Source organism: Stegostoma tigrinum, chromosome 38, assembly GCF_030684315.1.
Source record: "Stegostoma tigrinum isolate sSteTig4 chromosome 38, sSteTig4.hap1, whole genome shotgun sequence".
In the NCBI taxonomy this organism is placed as follows: domain Eukaryota; kingdom Metazoa; phylum Chordata; class Chondrichthyes; order Orectolobiformes; family Stegostomatidae; genus Stegostoma; species Stegostoma tigrinum.
Genome location: NC_081391.1, coordinates 14644457 through 14656946, shown reverse-complemented (window position 1 = coordinate 14656946; position 12490 = coordinate 14644457). Strand labels below are relative to the sequence as shown.

Below are 12490 nucleotides of genomic sequence, written 5' to 3'. Positions count from 1 at the left end.
ATGGTACATCTCTACCAATCAGAGTCCACTTGACGACCACTTCTCTCGCTGTTTAAATTGTTGTTCCCTTTGAGATTAGGCATTCTTGTGATTTTGTCTTGATGAGTGTACTGTGAATAGCTTCACTAGCATGTCTCCTCTTTTGGAGCACTTCTGAAATTCTGTACCTGCCAGTCCCGATCTACTGCCTGTACTCGATCTTACCAAATCCTGTCGACCTGAGCTCACTGGAATAGACTGGTTTCCAGCCTGAAAGCCTGGATTATAAATGTCTTGTAAGCATTTAAAAATCCCTCTGTCATCTCATCGACCATTTTTTTGCAAACAGCGCCAGCCCTAAAACCCTCAAAACCCCCAACTTCAATTTTGCCTCCTTCGCTTCCTTCAATTGTTCCATCATTGGGAGCCATGCTTTCAGCTCCCAAGACCTTTTACCTCTGAGATTCCCTCCCTAGTTTTATACTCCCACCCCCGCACTGTTTTTTCTCTCTCTCCTTCCCCTTAAAACTGACCTCACTAAACTCGCGTTTCTCCCAGTGTGTGGCTCAGTGTTAAGCACTGCTCTAAAAAAGACCTTCGGTCATTTTATCACGTTACAGTAACTGAAAGCCAGCAATTGTTATGCACTGGGTTAGTAATCCAGGACCCCATGTTCTGGGGACCTGGGTTCAAATCCCACCATGGCAAGAAGGAAATCTGCTGTCCTTACCCTGTCTGGCCGACATGTGACCCCAGGTCCCGAGTAATGTGGCTGCTCTTACCTGTCCTCCGGGCAACTAGGAGAGGGCAACAAATGCTGGCCTACCCAGGAACATTCACATCCAATACATAAGTTGTTGTACAGTCACACAGCGTGGAAACAAGCCTTTCGGGCCAACCAGTCCATACCAACCATAATCTCAAACTAAACAAGTCGCACCTGCCTGCTCCTGGCCCATATCCCTTCAGCTGTTTTTCTGGAGAACAGACTAGGCCCGAAGCGTCAGCCTTCCTGCTCCTCTGATGCTGCTTGGCCTGTTGTGTTCATCCAGCTCCACACCTTGTTATCCCTTCAACCATTTCTTATTCATATACTTTACCAAATGTCTTTTAAACATTGTAACCGTACCCACATTCACCACTTCCTCTGGAAGTTCATTCCACATGCGAACGACTGTCTGGGTAAAAAAAAATGTCCCTCATGTCCTTTTCAAATCTTTCTCCTCTCACCTTAAAAATATGCCTCCCTCGTTTTAAAAGCCCCATGGCTAGAGAAAAGACACCTGTCATTCATCTAATCCATTTTAAATTATCTATTTAGATTTTATAAACCTCTGTAAGGACATCTCTCAGACTCCCACACTCCACTGAAATATGTCCCAGCCTATACAGTGTCTCCTTATAATTCAAGGCCATCATTCCCGGAAACATCCTGGTAAATTGTTACCAAACCCCTCTCCAATTTAATAATATCCTTCCTATAACAGGGTGGCCAGAACTGGACACAGTATTTCAGAAGAGGCCTCACCAAAGTCCTACACAACCTCAACATGACGTCTCAACTCCTACACTCAAAGATCTCAGCAATGAAGACAAGCGTGCTAAATACCTTCTTTACCACTATATCTATGCATGATGCAAAACTACCTAAGGCCCTACTTTTAATAGTATAAGTCTTGTCTTTGTTATGGAATTGGCGGAACTTTGTGTTAGTGGAGCCCAAGATTCCTCCACTCCCAATATCTATGTTAACACGGTAACAAACTCATTTCATACAGGTCTCATGCCCAAAGCAGGTCTTTATCACAGAGATGGCAGAACTTCTACAGTGAACCTTCCCAGTTCCTCATTTCCGTGGCTGAAGACTGGACATGCAAAACTCTGAGACATCAGAAAGGGATGAGAGTGCACACAGCACAGGGCTTCATGAGGGTATAGTCAATTTAACCCAATTATCTTCAACTGAGTTTGAAGTGATACTTAGCAACACAGGAACACAAGGAGGCCATTCAGCCCCTCGAGCATGCTCCACCATTCAACCAGATTGTGGCAGATCTACCGCAAGCCATTCTCTTGGTCTATATTAATTTCCTGTCTTGAACATACTCAATGACTGAGCCTCTATTACTCCATAGAGTACAGAATTCCAAAGATTCAAACCTCACATCTCCCCCATTGTACACCTCAATGAGATCACCTCTCATTCTTCCAAACTCAAGAGAATACAGACCCAATCTCCTCAAATCTCTCCATGCAGGGCCGGTTCCACCAGCCCAGGGTCAGGCTGGTGAATGTTTGCTGTACTCCTAAGTCTTTCCTTCCTTGGATAAAGAGAGCAAAGCAGGATACCGTACTCCAGGCAGGCTCTTTACAACAGCAGCAAGATATCTTCATTTCTCTATGTTACACAGGCTTGCTGCAGAATAGATGGCAAGAGCAAAATTTGACTTTCTAAAAATACAGAATGCTGATTTTGTACTTTTCTCATCAGAATAGGATTTCTTTTTTCATTAACAGTATGAGGGGTGTCGCTGGCCAGGCAGCATTTATAACCCATCGCTAAGTGCCTGGAGTCAACCCCATTGCTTTGGGTCTGGAGTCACATGTAGACTAGACCGGGTAAGGATGGCAGTTTCCTTCCCTAAAAGGACTTTAGTGAACCAGATGGGGTTTTGCCCCCAACAATGGATTCACGGGCGTCATTAGGCTCTTAATTCCAGGCATTTTATTGAATTCAAATTCCACCATCTGCTGTGGTGGGATTTGAATTCCAGTCCCCAGAATGTTACCTGGGTATTTGGATTAATAGCCCAATGATAATACCACTAGACCATCAGCTCCCCCTAAATGTATGTAAAGGCCATAAATCCATTGATGTAATCCACAGCCGTATGGGTCATGGGGAGATAGTGCCATACAAACGTCACTGGCCTCGTAATCCAGACTTCCAGGTCAAAATTCTTAGAACATTAGTTCAAAACCCATCACAGCAGATGGCACAATTGGAATTCAAAAAGATCAGGAATGGAGAACCTGGTCTGGCCTCAATATGACTCGAGGCACACAAGCAACAGAGTCCACTCTTAACTGCCCGATGGCCAATAAGTGCACCGTTGTGATAATATGGTGTCATGCCACATTATGTTTTATTAGGTCATTATTTTCACCTTTATTTTTACTTCAGAGACCCACAAGTATAGAGCAACAATAAACTGCCCATGCCCACAGACCTCATCAGAACGGAGAGCCACTGGCACAGTAGATCTGTGCACATCTTTAGACATCCTACAAGAGAGTCACACTGTCTGAGCTTCCATTCTATTGCACAAACTTCTACATCTCACAGCTAATATTCAAACTCTGTGTACTTCATCCATAGGCTTTGAACGGGAAGATGTATCATTGTGCGTGTAGGAACCTGGTCAGATGACTCATGGCCATTCTCTCGTACAAGGCCACTCTCTCACAACCTAATCTCTTTCTCTCACTCTAAGCCTGCACCTACCTCCATTAGGACCTCTGTTGCTCATGCTTTTATGAAGCAAAGCATTCTATATTCTTTGAGGACTATTCCCTTTTGGAACAACTCAACAAAGGCTGGTATCCCGTGACCAAGACAACCTTTACTTACGCATGAACAATCCTCGATTAAAGTACTGCCTCATTCAGAATCAGGTACCAGGGAGTCAGTATCTTTGATGCTCCCCTTTTTAATCTGTCAGCCAGGGCTCCCTGATTGGACCAGGTTAACAATCCCAATCAGACAACTCATATTCTCCAAAAGAACTGCAGGTGCTGTAAATCAGGAACAAAATCAGAAGTTGCTGGAAAAGCTCAGCAGGTCTGGCAGCATCTGTGAAGACAAAAAACAGAGTTAACATTTCGGGTCTGGTAATCCTGCCACAGAACCCGAACCCGAAACGTTAACTGTGATTTTTTTCTTCACAGATGCTGCCAGACCTGCGGAGCTTTTCCAGCAACTTCTGACTTTGTAACTCATTACCTCCAGCAGGCTCACCTTATTACACCTTTGAACTGACTTGCTTCTAATTATGTGATGATGTCCCCCCAAATCCTAGGCTCCCCAAGTGAGGGGAGAGTCACACCCTCCCTACCTAGCCTTCAGTATTCTAATACACTTAGCTAGTAACAGCCTCACCTTTGTGGAATCTAATTCACTGAGCCGTTCTTCTCTCAAGGGGGAGGTGACGGCCTAGTGGTATTATCGCTGGACTGTTAATCTAGAGACCCAGATAATGTAAGGCAGATGGTGTAATTTGAATTCAATACAAAAATAAATCTGGAATTAAGAGATGACCATGAAACTATGTCAATTGTTGGGGAAAACCCATCTGCTTCACTAATGCCCTTTAGGGAAGGAAACTGGTCTGGGCCTACACGAGACCTGCTGACCTATCCAGGAACGCTCTCATCCCATGAGTGAATAAAGTGGGGGAAAATAGCCGAGTTATCAATGGGACCCGTTCTAGGGTCAGTGTAACTTTCCAGAGGTACCTAACAACAGAACCCAGCTAAAGGTCACCCAGAACTTTACACAGACAGCTCTTTGCTTTTAGATTCTATCAATATTATTGTGTACCTTAACACCGGTTTTGGGTCACAATTACACTTGCACAGTAGCCATCATTAACCTGGGCCGAGATGGTTCCAAATCCTCTTCTCCACAGTCGAGTGCTTCTTCCCTTCAGCTGCATTGCCAGCTGCCATTCTGACGTCCTACACCATATTTGTTATGTTAAATTGTGCCTGCTATTACTCAGTGCACTCATTTAATCCTCTCTGCCGCTTTCCGTTTCTGCCTCATTCACAGCTGCAAGTCTAGGACATGTCCCTCTCGATATCCGAATCCAAAATCTGGATATTGCCGGAAAGTGAGAAACAACCCTAAAGATTTTCACCTTGCACCCATCAGGGCAAATGTTTTGAGATGAAGCCATCACCACAATGAAGCACAGGAGATGATTGGTTGGCAAGTCGATTCTGATTGGCCATGACATCGCCATGGAGAAAGCCACAGGATTTACTGACCCCAAAAGATCCTGCATATTGCGAAAATGGCACAAGGTCTCAACATTTGTTTGCAGACAATGGGTCCCGACGCAGGTCGCTTTTAACAGAGCAAATGAGCTCAGTTGGTTGTTTGAAAGCAGTTGTTAGTGTAGCTGTCAGCACACTCAGATTGTTTAGCATGTGTCACCTATTCACATCTGAGAGCAAATCGAGAATCATATTTGCATAAAGAGCAAGGTAGGAACGGTCACACAACAGCCTGCCAATCCAAAAAACTCTTTTCTGAACAAAAATCTATTTCTACTCCTAGTTATTTATCCACACCAGGTAGTTGTCAGCAGTGCCTTCACTTTAGCAAATAATTTCCTCAATTAGCTCCTTATAACCCACCAAATTGAACACCCATTGATTCTTCTCAATTTGCAAATTATATATAAGAGTAAGAGGGTAAGGGGACTGCACTGGTTCAAGAATGCAGATCACCACCACCTTCTCAAGGGTAACTAGGGATGGGCAACAAATGCTGGCCAGGCAGAAAAATACACCCCTCCCCCACCCAGCCTCATGCCATGTCCAAGCCTCCCTCTCACCCCTACTCCTGGACCTGACGCAATCTGTCCATCCTCTCTCCCACCTATCCACCCTATCCTTCCCACCGACCAATCCACACCACTTCCTACCTGCCTCCACCTATCACCATCCCACCCACCTTCCCCAGTCCCACCCCTCCTCCATCTGTTTATTTCAGAGCCCCCTCCCGCATTTCTGAAGAAGGGTCCCGACCCGAAACGTCATCTCTCCTTCTCCTCTGATGCTGCCTGGCCTGCTGTTGTTCCTCCATCTCCACACTGAGTTATCTCAGACTCCAGCATCGGCAGTCCTTGCTATCCCAAAGAGGTTATCCTTTAATTTTGTACATCCTGGGTCACCCCGCACTTTAGGAAGGAAGTTAACAGAGAGAGTGCAGAGGATGTTTACAAGAGAGGTACCAGGAATGAGGGGTTTCAGTTACCTGTGAAGGCTGGGGGAGTTTTTCCAACAGACAGACACTGTTAAAGGGACATTTAATATGAGGCATTTAAACTCCTCAGGAGAATAGAAACTGTTTCCACTGGCGGTAGTCATTGGTAACCAGAGGGTACGCAGTTATAATCATCAGAAAAATACCTGAAGGAGGCAGAAAAGGTGCAGCAGTCCATAAAGATTTGGTACACACTTTCTGCAAAGTCAGTGGAAGTAAGATCATGTTCAGAAGGGAGTTGGAGGAATCCATGGAGAACAGAAATTTGCAGGGTTATAGACAGTGCACGGGGTGGAGTCGGCGGGGGGGGGGGGGGGGTAAGACTATTTGGAGAGATCTTTTAAAGAGCTAGGACAGACAGGATGGGTAGAACAGCCTGTTGTAGATGACCCTCCAAAATTTCAGTGACTACAAATGAACACCGATATTCTGACAAGATGTCCTATTCGTTTCTTCAACCCTCATTTAATTTGTTAGAAAGTATCACCAAGACTATGTCCCTGTCACACAAACCAACCTGTAAACAGTTCGTCCCTCATTCCCTTTCTGAAACCAAAGTGTACAATATCCCAGAGTCCAATCCTTTGTGAGGGAGCCTGGCTCAAGTCAAACCTAAGCCAGGTCATTCCCGATGGTTTGGAATGTTTCTGCTAATATCTCATGGCCAACTCTTAGACTGCTGGATCCCCACTTCTGTAAATATGACCAATGCGGGGTGGGGGGGGGGGGGTGCCTCCCGATCCCTCTCCTCATTCACTAAACTCAGGTTTGTGTAGAAACAGAACCAAGTAGTCAGCTGTGACATTACCCACTAAAACTGTCATTTGGTTGCAATGTTTCACTGGAGAGTCACTACCTAATTACTCCTTGTGTACTGTGGTCTAAATAGGCACATTCTGAAGGTAGTTGAGGAGTAATGCTGCTAATGTTCTCCATAATACAAAACACTTGACTCCTTTCCTTGGGGACAGGCCAAGTTTGTGAAGGTCGGGAGAAGATGACAAATGATGGCTGGCTCTCGCTTTTTTTAAATTTAGAACATTAGCTATAATTTACAAAGTGTGAGGTTTGACGTATGACACAGACGGTAGAAGGGTCAATAACAAGGGGTCATAGATTTAAGGTCAAGAGTAGGAAATGTTGGGATTTGAAGAAAATATTTTTCACCCAGAAGGTGGTGAGTGTCTGGAACTCACTGAGGAAAGGGTGAACAGGAATCCTCAAGACATTGAGGAAGTATTCAGATAAGCACTTGACATGTCACAGCTATGAGTGAAGAGCAGGGAATAGAAGAAATGGTTGCATGATGATCCTGAGCAGAAATGATGAGCCAATGAGCCTCTATCCGTGCTGTTAATAACTCTACTCCATATCTCTATGATGCCCCATCTACTTTTACAAGTGGACATTAAAAAAATTCCACAAGATTGAAGAAAAGCAAACAGCTTCTCCTCAACATCACTATAACAGCAGGACAAGTATGATGTCACTGTCCTTGTGAGCTGGCTTTACACCAACTGCCTGCAACATTTCCCTCCGTTACGACACTTAGAATCCCTAGTGTGGAAACAGGCCCTTCGGCCCAACAAGTCCACACCGGCCCTCACAGCATCCCACACAGACCCATTCCCCCTATATCCCACCTAATCTACACATCCCTGAACACTATGGGCAAGTTAGCACAGCCAACGCACCCAGTCTGCACATCTTTGGACTGTGGGAGGAAATCCATGCAGACACGGGGAGAATGTGCAAACTCCACACAGACGGTCGCCCGAGGGTGGAATCAAACCTGGGTCCCTGACTCTGCGAGGCAGCAGCTAACCACTAGGCCACCATGCTGCCCAGTTGGGTATAAAGTGCTGTCAGATGTCCAGAAAGGTGCTATTCAAATGCAAATATCTTTTTCCAGGCCAGTTATGGTGATTATTTACAACAACAGCTGAGTTGTGAGTAGTGTGTGACAGAGAAGGTGTAACGGGGATCAGTGCAACAGCTGCGTGAGGGGTTGGTCTCACGGAATGCTTTAAATGTATCCTGGGGAATGCTGAAATATTACTTTTCAACAAGACGGACAGGTTTTTTGTTTAGAGATAATGGGATCGTTCACAGCCACCAAATTCTGGTCAGCATCATATTCTTAGAGATTACACTCCTTGTGAGGGAAGGCAATGGCCTAGTGGTGTTATCGTTAGACTGGTAACCCAGAGACCCAAAGAATGTCCCCAGGACCGGAGTTTGAATCCTGCCAAAGCAGATGATGCTGTTTGAATCTAATTAAAAATATGAAATTAAGAGTTTAACGATGACCATGAATCTATTGCTGATTGTAAGGAAAAACCCATCTGGTTCACTGATGCCCTTTAGAGAAGGAAACTGCCATCCTTACCTAGTCTGGCCTACACGTGACTCCAGACCCACAGCAATGTGGTTGACCCCGAACAATTAGGGATGGCCAGTAAACACTGGCCTAGCCCTCATCCCATTAATGAATAAAGAAAACAAACTCCTAACAGGACAACACACCCTCAGCACCACAGAGAACATTAGCTCATTCACAAGCAAGATTTGAACCCACAACCTTATGACTCAGAGACCTGAGGGGTATCCACTTCACTCAGCCACAACTAACTCCTGCAGCTAACTATAACCCTGGGCTCAGTTTGTGTCTAAAAGCTTCCCATGCATTGGGACTGATTGAATGTGTTTGCAGATAACAGGCCCCTGGCTAAAGCCTTATATTTCTTACTGTGAAACTGACAGCCAGTGGCCTGAAATTGACACTAGCTAGCCTGACCTGTGAAATAACTAGGAACAGGCCATTCAGCCCTTCAAGCCTGCTACTGGATCTGGTTGTGGTCTGAGCTCCACTTCCCTCCGACATTAACTTTTTGATTCTCTCATCTCTCAAAACAAATCTAACACAGCTTTGAATCATTTTAAAGTCCCAGCCACCACTACATTTTGCAAAGGAAATTTCCACAGACTAACATCACTCAAAGAAAAAATGTTTCTCCTCATCTTTGTATCAAAAGAGGGACCTCCTTTTCCTATGCTACACTTGTTCTTCCTTGCCTGTCTGTACAACTACATGTTTTTAACATTCAGACGCACACAATCCAAACTGGGTATAAATGCTCTCGCAATGTTTCCATGAATATTGGAAAAAGTCTGGGATCACTGCTCACAATAAATCAGGGGATGCTTTGCTCAATAACAGCAAAATATGCAGCACTATGCATCTGGAATAATTGAACCACATCTAATTTATCTGAAGTTAAGCAAAACCTGGCTGATTTCAAGTGTAAGTAAGAGATGTGTTTTTCAGAGGAGATATTAAACCGAGGCCTCCCTCAGGCAGACGAGAAACAGCCCACAGTCCCACATTTCATAGGTGACCGGGGGAGTCTCCCTGCCCAATCCCTCTGACAAATTATCTGGCCATTAACATGTCGCTGCTTCTGGGATCTTGCTGTACACAAAATGGTTGCCACTTTGCCTCCATTGCAACAGAAGGGCTCTACAAAGGTCGGAGAGGGGTTTGGAAATGCAACACTCTCTTCTTTCTCTTTAAAGACAGTCAAGAGGTTGCAGACATTGTGGTTCCAGTAATTTCCAACAAAGTGCCTGGCTGTACTTTCTAAACCACTTTTATTTCTTTTGCAAGTTTCACCCACGCGCAACTTAGAAATTAGTACATGACACCAAACACGTGAGAGACTAGTACTAACTTTGTAAACTGCAACTGCTGGTTGCTTGATATCCCACACCAAGGATTTAATATAGTGCATGTCTATATTAAAAAACTGCAGTTGCTGGAAATCAGAAACAAAAATAGAATTTGCTGGGAAAGCTCATCAGGTCTGGCAGCATCTGTGGATAGTAAGCAAAGTTAACATTTCGGGCCCAGTGACCTTTCTTCGGAAAACGTTAACTCTGCTTTCTCTCTGCAAATGCTGACAGACCTGCTGTGTTTTTCCAGCAAATTCCACTTTTGTGTGTCTATATAATATTACAATGACAGAGGTTCACTCTACATTTTCCATTCATCCCCACTGTCATATGAGTAGATGATCATGCACTCTCTGTATATTATGAGGCTCCTACCATCACAGTCTGTCATAATGCATGACAATGTTGCTTATGGGCAATTGGTTACCCAGCTGTCACGACAGACCTGAGAGAGAACTGGCCACTGCCTTCCATCCTCCTTACCGGGAGAAAGCAGTCAGTGCGGACGAGGAGGATTGCAAAGTTAGCCTCAATCTCTGGGCGATTATGTCTCTTTGTAAATTGTCGGGCCCACACAGAAATAGTTGCATGAAAGAAAAACGACATGCTCACTTTAAAATATTTTGGTACTGACAAAGGGGCAACATTTTGCTGCTGTATCCCATGGACAGACACACCACAGTATGTAACAGAGTGTGTAATAACATATATCCAACTGACTGATACACCACAACGTGTGATATAGTATATCATACAAAAATATCCCAATGAGAAAGACAAATATACAATACACTAAATGCCAATGACGGTATGTTTATAGTCTCCATAATACTTTATATTCCCAGAGATACAGCAGGGATTGTTCATGATCTATACAACAGTCTATATCCCACTGAGCAAAGCAGAAGCATAAAATTGTATAATGTATATAATTCCCTGTCACCCCTCTGACTGATGTTTTATAGATGGACTGGCAGACCCCTGCAGTCCCCACATTTGTCTCTTAAGTGGCTGGTATTTCGCCCTATTGCTCCTGAGAATATCTGCGGAATCCCTGGTTTCTTCAAACTGCGCCTCACATCCCCGCGGCTGAGCCTTTCCTTCCCTGTGTCCATTTCTTTGCAATCTAATGCAGCGCCTCGCAGCACTGCCTTCCCCTCCGGTGTCTCGGCCGCTGCAATCAAGTTCCAATCGATGCTCACAAGCCAACACAGCACCAGGCTGTCCCACTCTGTGGGCAGGAGGCAGGGCTGGAATAGTGTTGCAGCCTGTACTTTCCACTGGCTCACAAAAAAAGCACACCGATTTTAATACAGGGGGGAACCAGCCATCCACCTCCCTGCACTAACTTGGGAGATGGTTTAAAGGAGTATTACCCCTCTCTGCTCCCCCCAACCAGCTACACTCTAAATCTCCAGTATTTCATTTATATCTGAATCTCCTCTCATTTATTTTGCTATTAGAAATTACAAATCCTTTCTTTTTAAGCTGGACGCAATATTTAGCACATTATAAAATTACATTTTCAGATGTTGCATCCCCGCCCAGAAAGAAAACGTGAAGCGTAACACAAATCACAGCCTTTCAAACTTGAAAATAGAGTGTGTTAAAATCTCCCCCTTTATGTCATCCCAAAAGGCTGAAGGTGGGAGGGGGACAGACTGTCACAGCATCTGGTACCTCATTATTTGGAAGGAAAAGTGGGGGGTGGAGGAAGGAGAGGGGAGAAATGGGCCGGTTCGAGAGCTGGGAGTGACAACAAAAATCCCTTGCTTTTTTTTGTTCCATTTTGTGATCACTCCCAGGAATTAAATACAGCGAATACATCACCCTGCTGTCTGCGAGTCGGCAGCCCCTCACCCGCCCCGTGTGTAAGAAAATAACACCTTACAACGCAGCTACAAAATAAGAGCTTTCTGTGCAAAAAAAATTAGATTCATTGATTTTTCACTCCACCACCCTTAACCCCCCCCTCCCCCTCAACCCCCCCCCTCCCCCTCTTGTGGCTCCATGCATCCCAGACAAAACTGTTTGCAATCCTGCATTGAAACAGATACAGCATCATCATGGACACAAGCATCAAACAGACTCAATAAAATGGTTTCAAACCTGTCTGCCCTTTTCCCAGTGTCTTCTCTAGACGGTATGGTCCCACATACTGTGCACAGCCGCCTTCCTTTGTGGATGTAGTCATTGTGTCGGCTTTATCCCCTTCCTCCTCTGAGTCTTGTTTTATTTTGAGATTTGAAGAGGAGCACAGTCCTCCCTTCTGTTCAATTTCTTGTTTTCTCCCCCCACCCCCCCCAGCACAACTTTGCCTTCACCTCCCCCACCCCTCCCCAAGACCCTTGGGTTTGCAAGGCAAGAGATGGAGGTTGCCTTAAGATCCTGGTACCAGCATTATTCTCTCCTCTCCACTCCACTGCTCCCCCTCTCTGTCAATCCAGCCTCAGCTCTAAACTAATCCTGCAACCTGCTTCTTTTTTTTAATTAAGCTTCCATCCGGGAACCCTCAAACACAACCAGTCCCTATTTAACCCTCTGCTTCACCAGAGCCTACTACAACAAAAGTGAAAATACATCTCTGAGGGGAGAACTGGTGTTGGAAATAGGATAAAGAAATGTTCTCACTTGGAATGTGTCACCCTTTCAGTTATTTCTACACGTGTTGGCACCTGGATCAATTTTTAAGGCATCACAGAATTTTTACAGTACAGGAGGGAGGCC

General features: G+C 44.8%; 1 protein-coding gene across 4 annotated transcripts in view; it reads right to left on the bottom strand.

Annotated features, from left to right (window-relative positions):
• LOC125447018 (serine/threonine-protein kinase BRSK2-like) overlaps positions 1-12049 on the bottom strand; it is a 183179-nt gene extending 171130 nt beyond the window's left edge. For 3 of the 4 annotated variants that reach the window (XM_059640766.1, XM_059640767.1, XM_059640770.1), the window contains exon 1: positions 11873-12049. In XM_059640766.1, coding sequence (XP_059496749.1) covers positions 11873-11957 — 85 coding nt within the window. In that variant the 5' untranslated portion in view covers positions 11958-12049. The remainder of the gene's footprint in view (positions 1-11872) is intronic. The other variant, XM_059640769.1, reaches the window with a different exon arrangement.
• Between the last annotated feature and the right edge of the window lie 441 nt (positions 12050-12490).